The following is a 23318-nucleotide window of genomic DNA, read 5'->3' on the forward strand; positions in this document are numbered from 1 at the left end:
TCTCATTACAGTGGGTATGGCAACACCCCTTTCTTCAGGCTCTCTGTGTGTATACAGACCTTCCGACTGTATTTCCCACTCCATGCATCTGATGAAGTGAGTTTTAGCCCACGAAAGCTTCTGCCCAAATACATTTGCTAGTCTCTAAGGTGCCACAAGGACTCCTCATTCTTTTTGCACAACACCGATCGTGGGCTCAGTTCTGGGCCTTGGGTTTCCGATTCAGAGCTGGCTGGATCCGGTTGATTTATCACTTGGGAATCAGTTTGAACCAAACCAACATAAACCAGCTTTTATAGGGAAGCGGGGCCGTTCACACTGCGTTTAGCACCAGTGTATCTAATCCAGTTTAAATGGCTCGGTTGCAGATTTGTGGATAGAAGAGGCTACAGGCTTTACATCCAGCTGGTGAACGGAGCAGCCCATGGCCCCATCGCTGCGGGAGTCTCGGGGCCTGGTGTCCAGGGACCGTTTGGATGAATTTAGGAATCCTAATCAGCTTCTGAAATGACGGCTCCTCTAGTAGGGTTTCGTTCCATTCACATGTACGCGGTACTCTGAGCAGCACAAGGGGCTGGGAGCCAGGACTCCTGGGTTCCTTTCCTGGCTCTGTTGCTGGCCGGTGTCACTTCCAGGCACCTTGCCTCAGTTTCCCCATCTTCAAAAACAGGCTCTTTGGTGTGATCAGGAGCAGCATGGATGGGGAGGAGAGATATCGGCCTGGACAGCCCATGGGTCTGCTCCGGGCCATCAGGGACGGGGGGGATACCAGGCTGGGGGGACTCAGAGAGGGGCCAGGAACCCGGGCCCCTGCCTCGGTCTCATCTCACCTGTATTGTCCCAGCAGATGAGTTCTGGCCGCAGCCGGAGGTGCCGCACCCCGCCTGGAAGATGATGGAGAAGCTGAGGACTCCCCCGCCCCCCTGCAGCCCCCTGCCCCCACCCTCACCCCCTGCCAGCCACTCGCCCGCTAGCCACCCCCCTGCTTCCCCAACCCCTGCCTCGTCTCCGGACCCCAAGGGGAGCCCGCCCCCCACAGCCCCTGCCCCGCTGCCCCCCGACGTTCCTGTCATCAGCCTGGGTCACAGCAAGCGCCCACCCCCCCCTGACGTGCCCACCACCGAGCTGACGGCCCTGCACCCCATCCCCTCCCTGGTGCAGCTCTCATCCCTGACCCCTGCGCCCCCCCCAGCCCCCATGACGCTCGCCAGCCTGCAGAGCCCACTCCTGCCCCCGCAGTACCACCCACACCCCTTCCTCAACAGGTCAGTGCTGGGGCGGGGGTTGGGGGGCGGAAGCTGGGGGGGGCTCGTTGTTTTTTGGGGGGTGAGAAAGTCACAGGGCTGATAATACCCCACCCCCATAGAGGGTCCCTGGGGGTGTCACCCCTCCCCCATAGCACCCCAAGGACGGATCCAGGCTCAGACCCAGTGCTGGGGGTGGGGGATGGGACAGTTTTAGGGGGTCTGTGACCCCCCTCCCCCCATGCATGGCTTTAATGTGCATGGTGGGGGTGTCAGGGCGGGGCTGGTTTACAGGGGGAGGGGCTACATGGTGACACCGCCCCTACCCTGCCCCCCCCCCGGTAGGGTGCCCTGTGCCCCTGCTGGCCAGGCCCCTCACCCCATGTCTCTGCCCCTCTCCCCAGCATCTACATTGGCACCCCCGGCTCTCTCAGCCTCCTCCCCGCCAGCCGCCTCAAGCGCCGGCCCAGCCACTTCGAGCAGGAGCTCATGGATGGTGAGTGCCTCCCCCTCCCAGCGGGGTGGAACCCAGGCGTCCGGGCTCCCCGCCCCCCCCGTCTCCCGCTCTAACCACTAGACCCCACTGCCCGCCCAGAGCAGGGGAGAGAGCCCAGGCGTCCGGCTCCCAGCCCCCCCTGATTTAACCACTAGACCCCACTGCCCGCCCAGAGCAGGGGAGAGAACCCAGGCGTCCGGCTCCCAGCCTCCGGGCTGGGCAGGGCCCTGCTGATGCTGGGCTCCTGGGTGGCGTCCGTGATGCCGATGCCACACTTGAAAAGACCAGCTCAGACGCACCATGGAAACAGGGGTCCAGTGTCCCCAGACATCCTGGTTTAAACTAGTGCGGTGTTAGGTGTGGCTGATACACAGCTCCCTGCCCCACCCCAGAGCTGGCTGCATCGCAGCGCCGGGCCAGGGCTCCCCATATAAAGAGCCCCGTGCCCCACCCAAGAGATGGCTGCATCTCCGCGCCGGGCTAGAGGTCCCTAGACAAACAGCCCCCTGCCCCACCCCAGAGCTGGCTGCATCTTCGCACCGGGCCGGGGGTCCCTGGATAAACAGCCCCGGCCCCACCCCAGAGCTGGCTGCATCTCTGCCCTGGACCAGGGGTCCCTAGATAAACAGCCCTGCGCTCCGCCCCAGAGCTGGCTGCATCTCTGCCCTGGGCCGGGGTCCCTGGATAAACAGCCCCGGCCCCACCCCAGAGCTGGCTGCATCTCTGCCCTGGGCCGGGGTCCCTGGATAAACAGCCCCGGCCCCACCCCAGAGCTGGCTGCATCTCTGCCCTGGGCCGGGGTCCCTGGATAAACAGCTCCGGCCCCACCCCAGAGCTGGCTGCATCTCCGCCCTGGGCCGGGGGTCCCGGGACCGACGCCCCGCCCCACAGCGGGCTGCTCCGGCCGGCGGCGGCTGCCAGCTCTGCCCGTGCTCCCCGCAGGGCAGCAGCCGCAGAAAGTGGCCCGCCGCGTCTTCACCAACAGCCGGGAGCGCTGGCGCCAGCAGAACGTGAACGGGGCCTTCGCCGAGCTGCGGCGGCTCCTGCCCACGCACCCGCCGGACAAGAAGCTGAGCAAGAACGAGATCCTGCGTCTGGCCATGAAATACATCCGCTTCCTCGGGCAGCTGCTGCGCGACCAGGCCGCCGCCGGGCCCCCCGAGCCCCCCGAGCCCGAGGCCCCGCCGCCGGGCAGCCCGGGGGGCGAGGCGCCGCGGGGGGCCGCCCCCCGCCCCATCAAGCGGGAGCGCCGGACGCTGCTGGGGGCCGCGGCCGCGGGGGACGCCCGGTGATGATTGGCGGCCCCCCCTTCCTTCCCCCCCCGCACTGGATTTGGGGGGGTGACTCTGGACTGGGAGGGGGGCGGGCCCCGCCCCCCCGGGACTGACATTGCAAGGGGGAGGGGCGCGCTCCGGATTCCGCCCGCCCCCCCAGGTGTCAAGTGGGGCTGGGACCTTGGCGGGTCACCGCTGTGATGAGGTTGATCCAGTCTCAGCTGCTTCTGGCCTCCGAGGAGACGTGTCGGCGCTGGGTGGGAAATGGGGGGGGGGGCTGAGAGAATGGGGGGCAGCGCCCCAGCACGCGCCAGAGCCCCCCGCCCGTATGCCCCCCCCATTGGCAAAGAGCCCCCGCATCCTGAAATGGTCTTGTCTGTGTTTTAACCCCTGGGGGGGGCTAAGACCCCCCTCCAGTGCCCTGGGCCCAGAGAACTGCTCCCCGCTCAGCCAGGGGGCGCAGGAGTGAGCAGCGCTGGGGTGGGAGACCCCCCCCGCCTCGGGGCTCTAGGGTGCCCCCCGGCCCCGTATCTGGGGGGGTCCTGCCCTGCGATGGGGGAGGGGAGCCGGGTGGTTTTTAATTTAACCCTGTCTGGGCTGTAGCCACGCGGCCCACGAAAGAAACACAAAGTGCGCAGAGCCGAGCCTGGGCCTTGTTCTTTTGGGGGGCGGAGGGGGGGGCTGGAGAGACTGAACTCAAGGCGAGGGGACACGGGGGGGGAGCCATGGGGCAGAGGTGGGGGGTCCTGGAAGGCCTTTGCGGGGAGGGTGCACAAGCGGGGAGATTTGGGGGGCGGTCCTAACACCTGGACTCTCACGTGGCCTGGCGGGCGGGGGGGGCTCCATGGTGGTACCATTGGGGGACCCCCCCAGGAATGTGAACCCAGCGCCTGCGGGTGGGGTGGGGGGGTCTGGGAGGTCAGGGCAGGGGGGTGACTCAGCAATGGGGAGACCCCCCCCAGCCAAGATCCCCCTCGTCCAAGCAAAGCGGAGCGGGGAGGGGCGATGCCCATGAAGATTCCCGCATGGAGACCAGCGCTGCCCGGAGAAGATGGGCGGGGGGGTTCCCAGGGTTCCAGCCCCCCCCCCGCAGGAGCTCGCTGTGCAGGGGGGGCGCACACAGCTATTGGGGGTCCTGGTGGTTTCCCTGAAGCCCCAAACCCACTGAGAACAGCTCAGCCCCCAGGTTCTGCCCCGTCCGTCTGGGGGGAAGGAGACCGGGTCGGGAGTGAGGGGCACCGGCGGGGGGGGAGTCCAGGGCTGGCACAGCCGTGGGGGGCTGCGGGTCGGGAGTGAGGGGCACCGGCGAGGGGGGGGAGCCCAGGGCTGGCACAGCCGTGGGGGGCTGCGGGTCGGGAGTGAGGGGCACCGGCGAGGGGGGGGAGCCCAGGGCTGGCACAGCCGTGGGGGGCTGCGGGTCGGGAGTGAGGGGCACCGGCGAGGGGGGGGAGCCCAGGGCTGGCACAGCCGTGGGGGGCTGCGGGTCGGGAGTGAGGGGCACCGGCGAGGGGGGGGAGCCCAGGGCTGGCACAGCCGTGGGGGGCTGCGGGTCGGGAGTGAGGGGCACCGGCGAGGGGGGGGAGCCCAGGGCTGGCACAGCCGTGGGGGGCTGCGGGTCGGGAGTGAGGGGCACCGGCGGGGGGGGAGCCCAGGGCTGGCACAGCCGTGGGGGGCTGCGGGTCCGGAGTGAGGGGCACCGGCGAGGGGGGGAGCCCAGGGCTGGCACAGCCGTGGGGGGCTGCGGGTCGGCAGTGAGGGGCACCGGCAGAGCTGGCGTGGGGGGGACCCTGGAGGGCTGCAGCCCCCCCCCCCAATTCCCGCCAGGGCCGCCCTGCGGAAGCGGAGCCGTTGCTCCACCCGGCGCTGTTGGTGGGGGGGGTCCTGGCCGCAGGGGGGTGGTTGGTGCTGAGTCAGCCCCAGAGCCCCGGCCTACCCCTGCCAGACCCTGCGGGCTTCCTGGGGGGGGGCACAGCTGGGGGTTGGCGAGGGGTCTGGGGGTGACGGGGTGACAGGGGTTGGCGATGGGCCTGTGGGGGGCACAGCTGGGGGTTGGCGATAGGCCTGGGGGCGACGGGGGGGTTGGCGATGGGGTGGGGGGTGGGGGTGCCAGGCAGACAAGAGGTGGGGGATGGGCATAGGATGGGGGTCAGGGTCTGCTGGCTGAGCAGCAGTGACCAAGAAGTTCCCCCCATTGATGCCCTGGGGGAGGGTGGTACCCCAAGGATCAGCCCCCCCATGGAACAGCCTGTGTGTCCCTTCCCCCCCCCCGGGGTTTAGCCCCTCAGCCCTCCCCCCCATTGTGCCCCCCAGCTGCTTCCCCCCCAGCCTCTGGGTCTCCCTTGTAAGGAGCTGGTGCCGGGGCGGGGTCAGAGGTGAACACTTCGGTGGGGGGGGTCTTTGGGGGTCTGCTCGGCGTGACACCGAGTTGGGGGGGGTCTGTGTTGATTAGTCCCAGCCCCGCTTAGCCGCGGGGGGGGGGGGCAGGCTGTGCGCCCAAACACAGGAGGAATGAAACAACTGGACAAGGTAAGGACAGGAAGGGGGCTAGTGGTTAGAGCAGGGGGGCGGCTGGGAGCCAGGACTCCTGGGTTCTCTCCCCAGCTCTGGGAGGGGAGTGGGGGCTAGTGGTTAGAGCGGGGGGGGGGCTGCTGGGAGCTAGGACTCCTGGGTTCTCTCCCCAGCTCTGGGAGGGGAGTGGGGGCTAGTGGTTAGAGCAGGGGGGCGGCTGGGAGCCAGGACTCCTGGGTTCTCTCCCCAGCTCTGGGAGGGGAGTGGGGGCTAGTGGTTAGAGCGGGGGGAGGCGACTGGGAGCCAGGACTCCTGGGTTCTCTCCCCAGCTCTGGGAGGGGAGTGGGGGCTAGTGGTTGGGGGGGGGAGCTAGGACTCCTGGGTTCTCTCCCCAGCTCTGGGAGGGGAGTGGGGGCTAGTGGTTAGAGCGGGGGGGGGCTGCTGGGAGCTAGGACTCCTGGGTTCTCTCCCCAGCTCTGGGAGGGGAGTGGGGGCTAGTGGTTAGAGCGGGGGGGGGGCTGCTGGGAGCCAAGACTCCTGGGTTCTCTTCCCAGCTCTGGGACAGGAGTGGGGGCTAGTGGTTAGAGCGGGGGGGAGGCGGCTGGGAGCCAGGACTCCTGGGTTCTCTCCCCAGCTCTGGGAGGGGAGTGGGGGCTAGTGGTTGGGGGGGGGGAGCTAGGACTCCTGGGTTCTCTCCCCAGCTCTGGGAGGGGAGTGGGGGCTAGTGGTTAGAGCGGGGGGGGCTGCTGGGAGCTAGGACTCCTGGGTTCTCTCCCCAGCTCTGGGAGGGGAGTGGGGGCTAGTGGTTAGAGCGGGGGGGGGCTGCTGGGAGCTAGGACTCCTGGGTTCTCTCCCCAGCTCTGGGAGGGGAGTGGGGGCTAGTGGTCAGAGCGGGGGGGGCTGCTGGGAGCTAGGACTCCTGGGTTCTCTCCCCAGCTCTGGGAGGGGAGTGGGGGCTAGTGGTTAGAGGGGGGGGCAGCTGGGAGCCAGGACTCCTGGGTTCTCTCCCCAGCTCTGGGAGGGGAGTGGGGGCTAGTGGTCAGAGCGGGGGGGGCTGCTGGGAGCCAGGACTCCTGGGTTCTCTCCCCAGCTCCGGGAGGGGAGTGGGGGCTAGTGGTCAGAGCGGGGGGGGGGGGCGGTGTCTCAGGCTAAGACCCCCGCCCCAGCGGAAAGAAGCCAGGCGGGTGGCTCGTACAGACTTTAATTCAGTCGGGTGGCGATGGTGCCTCTGTAAAGGTTCACGCTGGAACAGACTTGGCAATGAACATGCGTGAAACACCCTGGTGGGGGGCTGCCCGAGGGGGTGCGGGGGGGCAGATGGGCAGGAGGAGCTGTGCACCCCATGGCACCACAGCTAGCGCCCTTCTCTGGGGCGGCAGGGGGGGCTGGTCTCCGCGTGCCCTCAGCAGCCCCTCCCTCTGGAGGCTCGACCGGGCACTTGGGTTGCCCCCCAGGCCGTGGGGGCGTGTGGGGGTCTCAGCAGTGCCCCTGCTGGCAGGGAGAGTTAGAGCCCGAGACGTGGGCTGGGGTGGGGGGGACGGGGGGGCTGGACTAAAGGGGTCGATCACCCAGGTTTGTTTCTCCTGATGGGTTTTTAAGGCACTTTCCCTAACGGGGCGGCTGCAGGTGGCTGGCGACCTCTGAACATCAGGGGCTAAATGCTGCGGGAGCAGTGGGGGGGGGGGGGCAGATTGCTCCAGCCACCTGGCCAAGGCTGTCGTGTGTGGGGTGGGCCCACGCCTGGCCCCCCGCGATGCTGGAGGCACCTTTGCCACGTGGGTCAGTGGCGCCACATTACACCCCGGGCGCCAGCTCAGCTCTGACCCCACCAGCGCTTGTGCCCATGCGGAAATCCAGCCCCAGGGGGCTGCACACGGTGTCGGGGGCATTCGTGCGATGATAGCGGCTAGCGACCCCTGCTGAGATCAGGGCCCCCGCTGGGGACCCCGCGGAGAGAGAGCAGGGCCCTGCCCCAACGAGCTCACAATCTAACTCACTAAAGGGCCAGTGGGGAAACTGAGGCACCACACAGGGCCGTGACGTGCCCAAGGGCCCCCGGCTGGCTAGTGCAGAGGCAGGACCGGCCTCCAGGGAGCCCATCACGCTGTGCACCACACGCACATAAGCAGGCCAGGGTTCTGCCTGCAGCCTCCAGGGCGTGGGGTTCGCCTCGGCCAGGGATGCTGGAACTGGGGGGGGCTGCCGCGGTGCCCATCACAGGCAGGGTTTCCAGTTTGGTTCAATGGCTCTCAGCACGCCCCCCCCGTACACATTGTTCCAGCCCCCCCCCCGGCCTTGTCTGCTTGGGGGGCAGCGAGCCGGGGGGCAGGACACGAACATTGGACCCCCGGAGCCCGGGGTCTCCGAGGCCCTTTGCCAAACCCAGCCAGCGCCTGGCCCAGGCCTGCCCTTTGCTGCCTGGAGCCGGCGCCACATGAGACAGGGCGCGGAGGGGGGGGCAGCGCAGGGGGGGTCTATGCGCCGTGTCTGCACAGCTCCTCCCAACTGAACGCCCCTGCCAGCCACCCCTGCCCCTTGGGACCCCCCCAAGGCACCCAATTCCAGGCGGGGAAGGGACCGACAGGGCCGGGGAGCACGTGGCGGGAGGGGAACCACGCGCGCTCAGGCAAAAGGAAGAACGACCTGAGCCGGTTGCCGGGTATAACAGGTTTTTGCATTTTATTATTTATCCTTTTTTTTGTCTTTTTTTCTTGTTGTTTTTGTCGATTTTTTTTTAAACGCCTTTTTTCCGTGGGGGAAGCGATACTGACGTGATCAGCGCGGCTGGCTAACCTGCACTCTGCTAAGACGTGGCGGGGACTGGCGAAGGGACGCAACCAGACGAAGAACTACGCTTTATTCGCAAAGGCGGCGAAAGGAAGGCGCGTTAGCGCGAGCGGGGGGGGACGGCGGGGGGCACGGAGGGCGCGAGCCGAGGGACGGAGACAGAAGCACACTCAAGGCCATTAGTACTATATATATATACTGTACTGTACTCAGATATACTGCGTTTCTTACCCTACGAAGAAACTTGTTGGAAGGGGCAGAGACGGACGGGCGGGAGCAGCTGGCTCATTGCGATGCAGCCTAATGGGGGGGTCCTAGAGCGAGAGGCAGTGGGGGTGGGGGCTGTGGTGGGTGAACCCCTCGGGAGTAGCATGGGATCGGGGGGGGGATGGTGGAAAGATCTGACCCCGGCCTAGCAAAGGGGGAGCATGCACTCAGCGGCCTGTTTTGGAGTGGGGGCGCTCTGATTTTTTGCAGGGGGGCGGGTGTTGCCCTCATCCAGGGGCCCAGGTTGAGATGCCTGGTTTCCAAAGGGGGAGAGTGGGGGACGGGGAGGGGGAGAAGACGGAGACCAAACCAAAGATCAGAAGCCACTTTGGAAAATGTCCACCTCGGCTTCTTTCCCTGGCAGTTTTGGGGTGCAGGGAGGGGGCCAGGATCTGGATTGGGCCCTCCCAGCTCTTAGGGTGAGAGGGGACAGGACCCGCAATTTGGGGGGGATGGGATCCAGATTGGGCCCTGGCATTTTGGGTGGGGCAGGATCCGGATTGGGCCCTGGAATTTCGGGCAGGATCCAGATTGGGCCCCACGATTCCATGGTGGGGGCACAGGATCCAGTTTGGACCCCATTGTGTCGCGCCCCCCACAGGCGATTGGCATCTTTTGTCTTTGTCGGTGGAAACTGGGGTCTTTATTGCTTTGCGTGGCCGTGTGGCACTGGGGGCACGGCTGGGGGGTCGGCTGAGCAGCTCAGCTCCCCCCCGCCCCCCGTCCGTCCGGGCCAGCAAGGGGGTGAAGGCACGTCGGCTGCCAGGCAGTGCGGGCGGGTAAGGCGTGGGCAGGGCTTGGCCCTTCCTGAACCAAAGGGTCCTTCCTCCAATGGCACTTCTCTGTCACTGGGGGAGACGGGAATGGGGTCTCCCCCCCGTCCATCAGGGGAAAAGGGAGGGGGTCCCCTCCACCCCGCCCCGGAGAACAGAAAAAGGGGGGAACGCGACCAACTTTCTGAAAAAGGCTCCAAGACAAAATGCTGGTGAGATCAAAGTTGGCTTTTGGCTCCAAAGAAAAATCCTCCCTGGGGGGTGGGGGGCAGAGGGGGGGGCAAGGGGGAGCCGGGCCTGATTCCAACTAAAGTTTCTCCAGGGACCAAGGCGGAGGGGAGGGGGAATCAGCACAAAGGGGTTCAACCCATCAACATGGGAGGTGTGACACCTGGCGGGGGTGTGTGTGTGACACCCAGCTGGGGGGGGGACCCCTTGGCCAAGGCAGGCCCCCCCCCACTTCTCTCGCTTGCCCCCCCCAGTAAGATCAGCAAAAGCCGGGTGCCTCTGATAACCGCAGTCCGTCCTGCCCCTTTCAGTTAAACATAAAGAAAGGATAATGTATGTTTCCTAAAATGTGCTTTATGATAACAATTAATTGGTTCATAAACTATGTATAATAGAGGGTTTTTAATGTCCTTTATATTGTAAAAAGCACCAGGGTTTGTGGTTTTATATATCATTTTTTTTGTTAATTTTCTCTTTTTTATGAGTTTTTTTCATCATTTTTCTTTTCTCGCCGTCCTTGTGTCTTCACTTTAGGGTTTTTTTTTACATTTTTTCTCTCCGCGGTTTTGGAACCGAGATAGATATGTCTTTTCTGTTTTGCTTGAAAAACCTTCCCTTCAGCCTCCCCCCCCCCCACCAAAAAAAAAAGAAACGAGAAAAAGGCAAAAATAAAAATAAAAATTAATAAATGAATGAAAAAATAAACAGGAAGAAGAAGAAGAAGAAGAAGAACAATTTCCCATACTTACAAAGGTTGGGTTTTCTCTCCCCTGTGTATTTAGAGTCCCCGGGAACAGGACATCTCAAGAAAAATAGATTTTTTTTCTTTTGCTTAACAATCTTTAACATACAAAGATATTAAAACTATGCAAGTCATTGCACTGGCTCAAAGAAAACAACATTTGTTCAGTTTTAGCCCCCTATATATATATTTGTAGCTTTTTTTAAAAGTTTTTTTTTTTCCATTTTTTAAACACATTCTCGAGTGAGTCTCACCCTGCTGCAGCCAGCCTTGCTCACCTCTGGCTCCTGAAAGGGTCCCGCTAAACCCCTGATTAGTTCCTCTGTCAGACGTGCCAGTGCCGAGATGGGACTATGGCTACACTGGGAAAACCCCCCACAGCAGCTAGTCTCGGAGCCTGGCTCATGCCCCTCGGGCTCATGCCACCAAGCTAGGAACAGCAGGGCAGACAGCCGGGCTCCAGCCTGGCTCCTACGGGGTGTATCTGCAGGGTAGACGCACTCCATGAGCGTGAAGCGTGTGCTTTAGTGCAGCGCTGAATCGGGGCCTTGGCTGGAAACAGATGGATACGAACCGCCAGGGTTTTTAAATGCGAAAAGGGTGGTGGGCCCGGCCTCGAAAGCCCTGATCTTACGGACACGTGTGGCTGGGGGCAGCTGAACGGTTCCAAGGCTGGAGCCGTGACACCCTGAATTCTTGTTCCCGACAAACGTTCGGCCTCCGAGAACAAGCCGGACCCTGCCTTTGTCCGGCCCACCTGGGAGAACGCTGCCGAATGCCACAGGGCTGCTCTGAGTGGCTACCGGGGACGTAGCTTGCGGTAACTTTGATTAATATTTGCAAAAAATACCCAGTGCTAGGAATTACTGCTCCCCCAGCAGAGCCCCCCGGGACCCGGGCAGCGGTACGGTAACACACCGGAGTGGTTTTAAGTGTGGCACGTTCAGTGTCTCTCCGGGAAGGCCAGGGAGGGTTCCTGTGGGGTTTCCCAGCGAGCTTCCTGACCCACCCCAGAGCAGTTCTCAGCTCAAAGGGAAGGCGTAAGGCCGCCCTTAGGTGCTGGGGCGACAGTGTCGGGTGGCGCTGAAATGCGGGAGGGGGCCCAGTGTGAAAAGAAAAAATGGGTCAGGTCCCAGTGGTGTCTATGGGTGTCACTCAACTGGCTCCACTGAACCCACAGGGTTTACGCCCTCTAATGGTTTAGCTCCTGGCTTAGGACCCCCGGGGCTTCGACTGGAGTCAGCCTGTCCAAGCCCAGCGCTTGGGCTCTGCTTGAGAACAAGGGCTATGGACTGGGGCCAGGGACTGGATTCTGCTCTCAGCTGCCCAGGTGTAAATCCAGAATGACCCATCTGGAGTGACTCCAGATTAGCACCAGGGCAGTGGACATCGGGCTACGACAGGCAGGCCCCAGAGAGCTCGTGTCCAAGCCAGTGACGTGCACTCACTGGGGGGGTCGGGGGTGGCACAGCTTGCAGAGCACGGCAGGGCCTGCTCTGTGCACACGCCCTGGGGGGGCACTCGGCCTTCAGAGCACTGCAGCGTTCGCCCCGGGCACCAGCTAGTCCCGGTGGGCTGTGTCCGTCCTTGGAGCTCGAGCTCTCATAGGGCCTGTCACTCCTCATCTAGCAGAGTCGCCCCCAGACAAACCGGCGCTGCCCAGCTGTCCTGCAGCTGCGCGCCGGGGGCAGGGGGGACCCGGTGGGGTTTTAGCCCCTCCATGGGCCGAGGGGCTTTGCTGGGGACGAGATGGAGGGGGTGGGGCCCTGCACCCCGCTGATGCCCCCAGAGCTGGGGCCGGGGCAGGCGGGGAATTGTGCAGGAGGCCTCAGCCTGAAGCTGTCTGGTTTCCCACATGGACCCTGCTTCTCCAACAGAACCGGAAACTCAGCATTTTCCAGAGTGCAGATTCCCAGCCCTCCCCCCCCCCGAAAAAACCCTTCTGCTGGGGGCAGCATTTGTGCTGCGGGAGGAGGCGCCGGCCCCTGATTAGTTGGGCTCACGAGGGCTCCCTCATTTCCCGAGGCACAAGAGATGGGATCTGTGATTTTCTCTCGGGAGGGAGACAGGGGATCCCAGGACAGGGCCCAAGTGGGGGGCGGGGAGGGGGCATGTACAGCCCTGTAGCCCCCAATCCCCGAGGGACTCTGCTGGGACTTTTACCACTGCTAGGGCTTTTTTGTTGTTGCAAGACTCAAGATCTGAACCCTGGCATCCGGGCCAAACTCCAGCTCAGGTGACCCCATCTGACCTCCCTAACTCCCACCCCCTTCCTGGGGGTTTCATCCAGTACAGGATTCCCCCATCCCCACTTCCGGTCCTAAAACTACCCTACAGCGCTGCTGTTACCAACAGCCACCCCGCCCCACCCCAGAGGTGGCTGCATTTCAGCATCGCAGGCCCTGGGCCCGATAACGGGGTGGAGAGGTGGGTCCCTGTGTCTCTAAAAAATATAAAGATAAAGACGACCATGTCGATGATTCAAAGGTGGGTACGAGATGGAGAGAGACAGTTTTCAAATGGATTTTCGGAAGCGAAACAGACAGTGCGTGTGGCGGGCTGGGTGACTGCAACGACTCTGTGTGCTCTGGACCAGCAGGAAAACCAAACCTTTCCCATGGCCCTGCAGCAAAGCCGCACCAAAACGTACCCGCATCTCTCCGGCGTGAGACCTACGGACTCCGGCCAGAGCTTTCCCGACGGCTCTGAGCGCGCGTCTCGAGTGAGTGCTGGCTGGGGCGTGGCGCGTTTGTTACTCTGGCCCTAGTTCGTTTGATCGCCTGTATGTACAGAAAGCCCCAAACCCTAAAATAACCACCAAGCTACGACGAAGGAAGAAAGGAAGGAGGAGAAAAGAGAAAGGATCCAACTATTTAAAACGAAAAAACCAACCACCAAGCAGCAAATCCGAAGGAAGGAAGCGAGAACGGATCGCGGTGGGGAGACGGGGAAAGAAAATAGCCATCAGCTGAGCTAGCTTAGACGCGACCTAGTCAAACCTCACAGACGCCCCAGCCCCGGCCCAAGCCAGCTGCCGCGGCACCCCCAGCACTTTCGCTGGAGGGGGGGGCATTCGGAAAGGGAGGGGGCAGCCACGTCTGGGGATTGGCAGCACTGGTGGGCATCCTCAGGTGAAGCTGATTTCCTTGGGGGGGGGTGTTAGCAAAGGGACCCCCCCCAGCGCTGCACTTGCAGGGCTGGAGAGAGCCCCATTGGGGGGGGGAAAGGCGGGGCCATGCTGGGAGCCACTGGGAGAGCTGGGAAGGAGACTAGATGCCCTCTTCTCTAACGTAATCTAACTGTTCCCCCCCAGGCAGAATCCCATTTCATCAGCCTGGGGGGGCTCTCGAGCGAGAGGCTGACGGGGGGGCTGGGAAGGGAGCGCGTGTGGCCCCCTCTGCCCCTGCAGCCGGGAGCATCTCTGCTTAGCCTTCCTCATGATGCCCCGTACGGCGGGAATGAGGGGGGACAATCTCCGGCGCTTATGTTTGGGGGGAAAGGAGCTTATGTGCTGGGAGCCAACCTCAGTCCCTCGGCCGCCGAGCATCCTGGGTAAACTCCCAGCATCCTCAGCGGCACCGCTCAGCTCCGAGAGCCGGTCTCTGCAGGCTGTGCTGGGCTAAGGTCCCAAGCTGCCCTGCGGCGGGGGGAGGGCTGTGGACGCAGCCCGAGGGCCAGCCGGAGCCAGCCGAGGTAGGGGCAGGGCAGCCAGGAGGAAGCTTGGAAGTTTTGTAGCCTTCCTGGCTGCGTTTCTTCAGGGCTCCCAGCAAACACCCCGCCAGGGCTGGATCTTCCCGGGCACCCTGGAGAATCTGGCTGCCCCAGGATGAAGACGGACGGGACCCAACCCTGGGGCTCCTTGGTCAGCAGCCTATCCCCGGCCCGAGCGTACCGAATTGAACCTCATTGCTGGGCACAGAGGGATGATTTCCAGAGTGCCAACGTGACTTGGATGCGCAAAGTTTGTTCCCTGCAAAACTGGCCTGACTTTAGTTAAACCGGTTTGATGGAACCTGTGTGGAAACACTTACATCAATGTCAAACCACTTCTATCGGCCCGGTTCACAGTAGGCCCTTTAAACCGGTTTAAATTCACCCCTCGAGTTGTGGCTTTAAAGCAGGTGAAGTTAAACCAGTGTTGCTTTCTCATGCAGACGAGGCAAGTGAAACAGTGACAGGGCCGGTTAAGATCACTGACGTGAAAAAGGCACCGATTTCCCATCGCCCGGCGCTGGCCGGGAATCTGTGACAAATCATTTTTTCCTTGGAAATCGCAGCTTTGCCAAAATGGAACCGTTCCCAGAACGGCCAGGTCGGCTGCGTCTCCTGATCGGGAACAAACATCCAGTTTTCTGGTTCGACCAGACTTTAAGCTTATTTGACCGAAAAAAATATGGTTAAAACCCCACAAAAAAAGGCCCAAATGGAAAAAACAAAATATTTCAACTGACCCCCAACAAAAAACTCGTCAGGTTTCTGGCTGGCGAATATTTTTGAGATTTCCATTTTTCACCCCAATTTGAGACAGGAAAAAATTTTGAACTCGCATATATGTTTGTGGGACAGGCCAGTCAGTTCCGTTCGTGCTCTGTTCACTCCAGGAGCCGAACCAGTGCCGGCAGGGAGGTCCCGGCGGGGCTGCACCTCATGCAGACACACCCGGCTTCAGCCGAGCTATTGCGGGTGCCAGAGCGGGATGCCGCAGCTGGGTAATTACCCGGGGCTCTCCCACGCTGCTGCGGCTTCCCGGCACCTGACTGCTAGCTCGGGTCGGCCTATGCGAGGTGCAATCACACGGCGTGGCTGCAGTCTGGATGCCCTGTGAGGACAGACCGTGCCCTGGGCTGTTGGACGTTGCCCCGACCTGCCATCCTAAGTCACTTGCAGCTCTGGGAAGATCCCAGCACTTCCCCCTCTCTCCTGGCAAACATAAGCACTCTGGGTGGTTTTCGGGAGATTTCAAACCGGGCGCGTCCGGGGCTGCCCCAGGAACAGGGGAGAGGCGCTGCTCCGGAGCAGCCGACCTGTGGCGATCGCTGCGGGGCCGCTGGGCTTTGCTGTTTGTGACGTTACTTCCCAAGGGTGGCACGGGGATTCCGCATCGGAGAGGACCAACCTCGTCCACGTCGATTCCAATTGGCTCTGGATCGGGGCTGGGAGGAGGGGATTGGACTTTTCTCATCGGTAGTGTGAGCTGGGCACCCCCCCTGGTCTCGACAGGAGCAGCTCAGTGAAGATCCAGGGCGAAGGACGGACGCTTCCATGGGGGGGCTTTAGGGAGAGATTTCTCGTCTCTTTCTTGAAGATCCCATCAGAGGAACCAAGACTGGAAGAGAAACAGCCCAGATGTGGACGGGTTATTTTAAATAGCATTGACCACATGACGAGTCACTCCATCCCTCCATCCCCACCCCCGCATCCATCCCTCAATCCCCACCCCCCATCCCCACCCCACAATCTGTCCAACCATCCCACCCACACCTCTCAACCCCCAGCCATCTACCCCCACCCCTATCCCTCCATCCATTCCCACCCCCCATCCATCCCTCCATCCCACCCCCCATCCCCACCCCACAATCTGTCCAACCATCCACCCACACCTCTCAACCCCCAGCCATCTACCCCCACCCCTATCCCTCCATCCATTTCCACCCCCCATCCATCCCTCCATCCCCACCCCCCATCCCCACCCCACAATCTGTCCAACCATACATCCACACCTCTCAACCCCAGCCATCTACCCCCACCCCATCCCTCCCATCCATCCCCACTCCCCCATCCATCCCTCCATTGCCACCCCCATCCATCCCTCAATCCCCACCCCCATCCCCACCCCACAATCTGTCCAACCATACATCCACGCCCCACAACCCTCAGCCATCTATCCCCACCCCCATCTGTCCAACCATCCTCACCCCCTCATCCCTCCATCTGCATCCCTCCATCCTCACCCCCCATCCATCCATCCCTCCATCTGCATCTCTCCATCCATCCACACCCCTCATCCCTCAATTCATCTCCATACACTCCCCTCTCTCCATCCATCCCCATCCCCCATCTCTCCATCCATTCCCTCATCCAGCCTTCCCCACACACCCCTCTACCGAACTAGCCCTGTGGATGGGAATCTTTATTATTTTAAATCTGAATATGTAAATTTCTCTAGCTACAAACACACATACCGAGCAGTTTTACCTCTTTTAATTTAGATGGTGAAATATTTATGCCTGTCAGTCCCGATCCGCAGCCCCTGCTACCCCAGCTCTGGGCTCCCCCAGCTCTGCCGGTGCCCCTCGCTCCTGACCCGCAGCCCCTGCTAGCTCAGCCCCAGGCTCCCTCAGGCCCTATCTGGAGGGGAGGCCAGTAGCCCCTGTGCAGGGCAAGTCCATTCTGTTTAGCGTGGCTCTCCCCAGAGTCAGCCTGTCCTCGTGGACGGACCCCACAGGCTGCGAGACCCCCCCCCAGCCAGGAGCCGCCCCCACAGCACCACTAAAACAGGGCCGGGATGGACCAGGCTCCCCAGCTGGGCTCAGTGGGTGTCACTCCATTGGCCACAACAGGGCCAGACCCCCAGCAGGTGTAACCAGGCATCGCCCCTTGGAGTCACTGAGTCCCACGAGGTTTGTTCGAACCCCCCCGCCCCCGCCAAAGGGATCAGCCTCGGAAAATTCACAGCGGCTTGACCCTTCCTGCCTGCCGCAAACCCACCCCCACGCATGCTTAGGCGCAGGGTTCGAAAGGCATTTAAGCCTTGCTGTGCCCGGCGTCACCTAATGGCTTCAGGAGCCCCAATCTCATTTCCCCCAAGGGATTTGGGCACTTGGAGTCGAGGGGAATTTACAAATCTGGGCCATTGTTCTCTGGCTCAGGCCGGCTGTTTCGTGCGCTGGACATCACGTTGAATAATCACTTTTAGCATATCCCCCCCACCGACTACAGAGCCGGGGTCCCGATCCTGAGTGCCACGAAATATCACGAGACCCAGCCACACCCTCCTCTCCCCCCGCAGAGCCAGTTTTGGGGTGACTTGCTGTAGAGCTTCCCACGCCTGCCCTGTTTGTGCACCAGCTGCACTGCTCCAAGAAACCGACAGAGGCAATTGCAAACTGAGCCCTGTGGGACAGGGGGTGGGGTGTGGGGGTGTCCTGGCTCCAGATCCCCACCTTGCGCACCTGGCAAACCCAGTTCCCGCCAGCGGAGAGGTTAGGGGTGTCAGAGCAGAGGCGGTATCCCGGGGGAGTGGGGAAAAGGCCGCGCCACAGAGAGACTTGAGAAAACCTTGGTGGGAAGAGAGGGGAATGGCATGAACTGGCTGCATGTGGCTGGAGCCTGCAGGTGGGGGGATGTTCCACCAGGAGGCGCTCTCCGACCAGCCAGCAGCGCTGTCCAGGGATTCCCTGCTCTGGGCTGGGGGCTCACTGCCAGGCCGGTCTCCTCTTTCCCCTTCTCGTCTCTCTCTTCCCCTCTGCTGGGGCCCAGCGGCTCCTGGGCACACGGCTCCAGCCCCGGCTGGAGCGGAGGCAGGTGCCTGGTGTTGGGCAGAAGGAAAAGCAGCTCAGGGGCCCCAAGGACAGGGCAGCTGCTGCCCGGGGGGCCCACTGGGGCCTCGGTTACTCTCCAGGGGACCTACCCTGGGACCTCAAAACACACCTGGACTAGCCGTCGCAGCTCCTCAGAGCACCCAGTGACAAAGCCACGCTGCACCTCCGGGGCAGAGCTGGGAGAGAGGCCAGGAGTCCTGATCCCCAGTCCTGCCCTGCTCCAACCACTACACCCCACTCCCCTCCCCGAGCCGGGAGAGAGTCCAGGAGTCCTGATCCCCAGTCCTGCCCTGCTCTAACCAATACACCCCACTCCCCTCCCCGAGCCGGGAGAGAGCCCAGGAGTCCTGATCCCCAGTCTTGCCCTGCTCTAACCAATACACCCCACTCCCCTCCCCGAGCCGGGAGAGAGGCCAGGAGTCCTGATCCCCAGTCCTGCCCCTGCTCTAGCCACTACACCAGGGTGGACAAACTTTTTAGCCTGAGGGCCACATCTGGGCACAGAAATTGTATGGCGGGCCATGAATGCTCACGAAACTGGGGGTTGGGGTGCAGGAGGGGGTTGTGGGCTGGGGGTGGAGCAGAGGGGTTCGGAGTATGGGAGGGGCGCCGGGCTGAGGCAGGGGGTTGGGGTGTGGGGCAGGGAGCTCCAGGCTCGGGCAGGAAGTTGGGGTGTGGGGGTCTTTGAGGGCTCCGGCTGGGGGTGCAGGCTCTGGGGTGGGGCTGAGGATGAGGGGTTTGGGGTGCAGGAGGGTGCTCCGGGCTGGGACTGTAAGTGGGAGGGGGATCAGGGCTGGGACAGAGGATGGGTGCGGGAGGGGGTCCGGGGTGCAGGCTCCGGGTGGCGCTTACCTCAGGCAGCTCCCGGAAGCAGCAGCATGTCCCATCTCCAGCTCCTACGTGGAGGTGCGGCCAGGCGGCTCTGCGCGCTCCCCGGTCCACAGGCACCGCCCCTGCAGCTCCCATTGGCTGCAGTTCCTGGCCAATGGGAGCTGTGGAACTGGTGCTTGGGGAGGGGACAGCGTGTGGAGACCCCTGGCTGCCCCTACGTGTAGGAGCTGGAGTGGAGACATGCCTCTGCTTTTGGGAGCCACGTGGAGCCACAGCACGCGCAGAGCAGGGAAAGCGCCTGACTCCGCTCCCCAACGGGAGCTCCAGGGCCGGATTAAAAGGTCTGACGGGTCAGATGTGGCCCCTGGGCCGTAGTTTACCCACCCCTGCACTACAGCCCACTCCCCTCCCAGAGCCGGGGTAGAACCCAGGAGTCCTGCCCATCACGCACTGACCAAACCCAAGCAGGCACAGTTCACCCTCAAGCTAAAGTCTGATTGGCCGAGAGGCGCAATGATGTCTGACCTTCCCAGCCAATCAGGAGGTACCGGGCCAATAACCCCATCAGAGCCCAGTCTCCACAACCAAGGGAGGAGCATCCCTAGGCCACCCGCTCTGTGATTGGTCAGAGCCTGAGACATGTGCCTCCCCAAAGCCAATCCGAAGGTAGCTGCTCAGGAACGGGCCACTCAGTCCACAGCACCATGGGCCAATCAGAGGAGAGGGATAAATCTAGGGCTGCCCCCTCCTTCCCCATGCCACGGGCTGGGCCACGGAGTGAGGGGTGCCGGGTCCCTGTGGGACTGCCCCCCACGCCCCGTCCTGACCCCACAGAGGAGGGCTGGGTCTTTATGGGGGCTGTCAGCCCTGAGTCTCGTGGGGACCATGTGGGGACGCTCAAAGCTGAACGGGGAGATCCACGCGCCGGGTGATGCCCCCTCCTGGTGGGACCCCGTGGCTGTTCCCGCGGCCCCTGGTTTGGCGAGGCCCGGCTCCCAAGTGTACCCCCCACAGCCTGGACGGGGTGACCGCGCCGATCTGCCCCCCAGGATCACACGCCCCACCCGGGGTGCCCCCGACAGCAGGGCCAGCTCCCCCTGCCCCACCCCACCGACGCTGGAGTGGAAATCCCTCCCCCCCCCCGCCATCCCGGCCTGTTTCGTCATCCCTCCATCAGCTGTGGAGTCACCAGTTACTCTGGGAAGAACCCCCCCGCCCCGCCCCGGCCGCCCCAGCGGAGCAGGGACTCCCCAGTTCAGGGACAGCCCGTGGCTCAGGCCAGGGGCACCCAGCTAAGAGACCCCCCCATGTGACGGAGTCAGGGGCCGTGAAACCCCCACGCGTCCCCTGTCCGGGAGAGAAGGAAGGAGAAAATCACAGAGGCAGGGAGGGAAAGGGAGGGGGCCGGAGGGACCGAGGAGTGAGGGCTACAGCCCCCACGCAGGGACCGGGCCAGGGAGCTGGTGAGGGCCCGTGAGGCCGGCTGAGCCCCGCCCCCGTCCCGCCCCCTCCTCTCTGGCCCGGCCCTTTGTTTCCCTTCGCCAGCCCCCAAGTCCAAGTTCACCAGGGTGTGACATCATGTCTGGTTGCTCAGGGAAACCAGACGGGTCAGACGTGACTCTGGTTATGGGATGGGGGCGGAGCCCCTGGTCCCCCCAAGTTCAACGAAGTTTGTGAAGAACGGAAAAGAGCCAGATCCTGCAGCCAAACCTCAGTCAGGGCAGACTGGTGTCGGGGGCAGGGGGGGCACTGGAGGGGGGAGGAGAGTGGAGGGGAGGGGCTGTATCCCTGTCTCCCCCCCATGTCATTTTTCCCCTGGGGGCGCTAACACACAGCTCCACAGCCCCCCTTTGGAGTTGGGGGCAGCCCCAGGGTTCCTGCCCTGGTGGGATGGGACAGTCGCTGGTGGGGGTGGGGGGGTCAATTCTCCTGAAACTCCCAGGAATGTGGGAGGAATCAGCTTTTGGGGTGTGGGGGGCTCACCCATAGGAGTCCATTGCACCCCTTCCCCCGCCTGCCCCACTCCTGGAGCAATTCAGGCCCCAGGGGTGCAGGGAGCGGCAGGGGGGCCCTGGGGCCTGCCCAGGGTATCAGCACCCTCCTATTACAGGGAGGAGGCACACAGCCCCCTGCTCCCCCAACCCCCCTGTGCTCCCTCAATAACCCCCCCACAGAGCAATTCTACTAACCAACCCCACAACTTGCCATAACCAGCACCAAGAGAATAGGAGGGGGCAGGGGACCCTGCCAGCCACCAGATTTCACAACATCTGCCTCTAGTCACCCCATCAGTTTTATAAGCACCCAGAAGTGACCCAAAACACACGCCCTTCCCCAGCCCCTTGAGGCCAGAGCCCCCCCAGCCCCGCCTTGCCAAGAGAGGCGGGGCCCCTCCGTGGGCTGAGGCCACCTGCTCAGCCAGGGATTTACAGGCTAATTGTCCAGTTCACTTATTCCAGGGTTCACGCCAGAGGCCGGTGGGGGCAGGACGGCCTCGGGGACTCCACAGTGGGCCAGAGCCCTCCATGGGGAAAGGGTCACCTGCAGCCATGTGGCACAGCGAGTAGAACCCAGGGGCCTTGGCTCCCAGCCCCCTGCTCTGACCACTCCAGGTTTTGGGGGGGCTGCCACGGCGATGTGGGCACGGCCGATGCCCCGCCCTGCAGGGAGGAGCCTCCGGCTGGGAACCCCCCTTTCCGCCCCCCCGCAGAGTCGCCCTCTCCTACCTGAGACTGCTGGGGGATGTTTAGAAAGTTGCCGTCCCGGGGTCCGATGCCGACAAACCGGTTGGCAGCGGAGGAGCCTGGCGCTGCGAATGCTGGAGGGGAGAGAGGCAGAGGGCATGAGGGGGCTGGGGGAAGGGCGAGACGGGGCTGGGGGGAGGGTGAGAGGGGGCTCGGGGGAGAGTATTGGGGACTGCAGGGGAGACCGTTAGGAGGCAGGGGCTGGAGGGGGGAGGACACTGGAGTCTGGGGGGAGGGGAGGGCGTTAGGGGCAGGGGGAGGGTGTTAGGGGGGAGGGCATTGAGGTCTGAGGGAGGGGGAGGGCTTTAGGGGTTGGGGAGGGTGTTAGGGGGCTGGCAGGGAGGGCATTGGGGTCTGGGGGAAGGGGCAGGGCATTAGGAGCAAGGGGAAGGTGTTAGGGGTGGGGGGAGGGTGTTGGGGGCTGCGGGGGAGGGCATTGGGGTCGGGGGGGAAGGGAGAGGGCATTAGGAGCAGGGGAGGGTGTTAGGGGGCTGGGGGGAGGGCATTGGGGGCTGTGGCCATCACTGGGATGGGGGCAGTGAACATGGAGAGCATGATGTGGGGCAGCCACGCCCCTGGCAGGGCTGAGATCTGCCCCCTTGCCCCATGCAGAGCATTGGGCAGAGGGATCCATAGAGAAGTGGGGGAACTGGGGGGGTGTTTGAAGGGGGCTGCTCCAGTTCCAACACCCCCAAAATAATTCTCCACCCACCTCAAGCTCCCCCCAAGAGCAAGTGACCTTCATGATCCCTCAGGAGATGGGTCAATATCAGGGCTGTGGGTCGGGACTGAGGGGCGCCGACAGTACTTGGTGGGGTGGGGGGCTGGCCTAGCAGGGGCTGCGGGTCGGGAGTGAGGGGCACCGGCAGAGCTGTGTGTGTTGGGGGAGGACAAACCATTGCCCTCTCGGGGGCGTGGGGGGAGGATGGAGTTAGTTTGCCCCCCGTGCTGTGTCCCAGTTTAGCTTCCCGCCGTGGGGGCAGGGCCACGTGCAGACCAGCTGCCCCAGGCCTCAGTCGCCCTCCCCCGGGGCGCCCCGGGCCCAGCAGATGCCCGTGTATGGGGCTGGCAGGGCCCTGCCCCACGGGCGGCGATCGGTGCCCTCCCCTGGGCCTTGCGCCCCTGCCAGAAATACCTGAGCTCAGGCCTCTGGCATTCGGGGCTGAGGGGGCGTCACTGGGCACAGGGGGGCTGGAACCTGGGGATGCTGGCAGGGGCAGCAGCTGGGGGCAGGGGGAAATCACAGCATGGCACATCCCCCGGGGCCTCCAGGCCGGGCCCCACGTACCCGCCAGGCTGGGCCCCACCTACCCTCCAGGCCGGGCCCCACCTACCCGCCACGCCGGCCGTTCCTGGGCACAGCGCAGAGACCCCAGCTGGGGCCTGGTGCTGCATCCCTGGCTGCCGGAGACTGCAGCCAGCCGGGGTCACTTGCCCCCCATTGCCAGCCACTCCCCCCCTGCAGCCCTATGGCCGCTGGTGCCCAGGCAAAGCTGCCCAGACAGGATGGGCGGCCGGGCCGCCAGCAGCCCCTTGCCGGCCCCATCAGCCTCTGGAGGCTCCCACTCCCCAGCTGGGCTGCCACTGGCAGGGTGGGGGGGACAGAGGCACCTTCCCTCCTCCCAAAGAGGAGCAGGACAGATCCTGGCCAGCAAGGGGCAGCGTCTGGGGCAGCACAAATCCCTCCCCGAACCCCCAGAAAGCTGTGGATTCTTCCTTACCTGTCCTCCGCCCGCCCGCCTGGCAGGGAGTGGGCGCAGCCGCAGCGGGCAGGCACCAGAGACCCCCCGCCCGCCCCCCACGACCCCCCGGCCAGACTGAATGGAGAATGCAAACGGGAGGGGATGTCATGGGGACAGATGGAAAGAGTTCAAAAAAGAAAG

General features: G+C 63.6%; 2 protein-coding genes across 10 annotated transcripts in view; one reads left to right on the forward strand and one right to left on the reverse strand.

Annotated features, from left to right (window-relative positions):
- Positions 1–996: 996 nt before the first annotated feature.
- On the forward strand, positions 997–3032 carry LYL1 (LYL1 basic helix-loop-helix family member; the record flags this gene model as incomplete). The annotated part of the gene is made up of 3 exons (XM_074935627.1): positions 997–1265; positions 1649–1740; positions 2683–3032. Coding segments are annotated over 3 exons (711 nt in total), but the record flags the coding sequence as incomplete, so codon positions are not given.
- A 7127-nt stretch (positions 3033–10159) lies between these two features.
- The window catches only part of NFIX (nuclear factor I X), a 143005-nt gene continuing 129846 nt past the window's right edge, over positions 10160–23318 (reverse strand). For all 9 annotated transcript variants that reach the window (XM_074935444.1, XM_074935445.1, XM_074935450.1 and 6 more), the window contains 2 exons: positions 21418–21509; positions 10160–15645 (listed from right to left, as the gene is read on the reverse strand). In XM_074935444.1, the coding sequence (XP_074791545.1) occupies positions 15631–15645; positions 21418–21509 (107 nt within the window). In that variant the 3' untranslated portion in view covers positions 10160–15630. The remainder of the gene's footprint in view (positions 15646–21417; positions 21510–23318) is intronic.

Source organism: Natator depressus, chromosome 20 (assembly GCF_965152275.1).
Source record: "Natator depressus isolate rNatDep1 chromosome 20, rNatDep2.hap1, whole genome shotgun sequence".
Classification (NCBI taxonomy): domain Eukaryota; kingdom Metazoa; phylum Chordata; order Testudines; family Cheloniidae; genus Natator; species Natator depressus.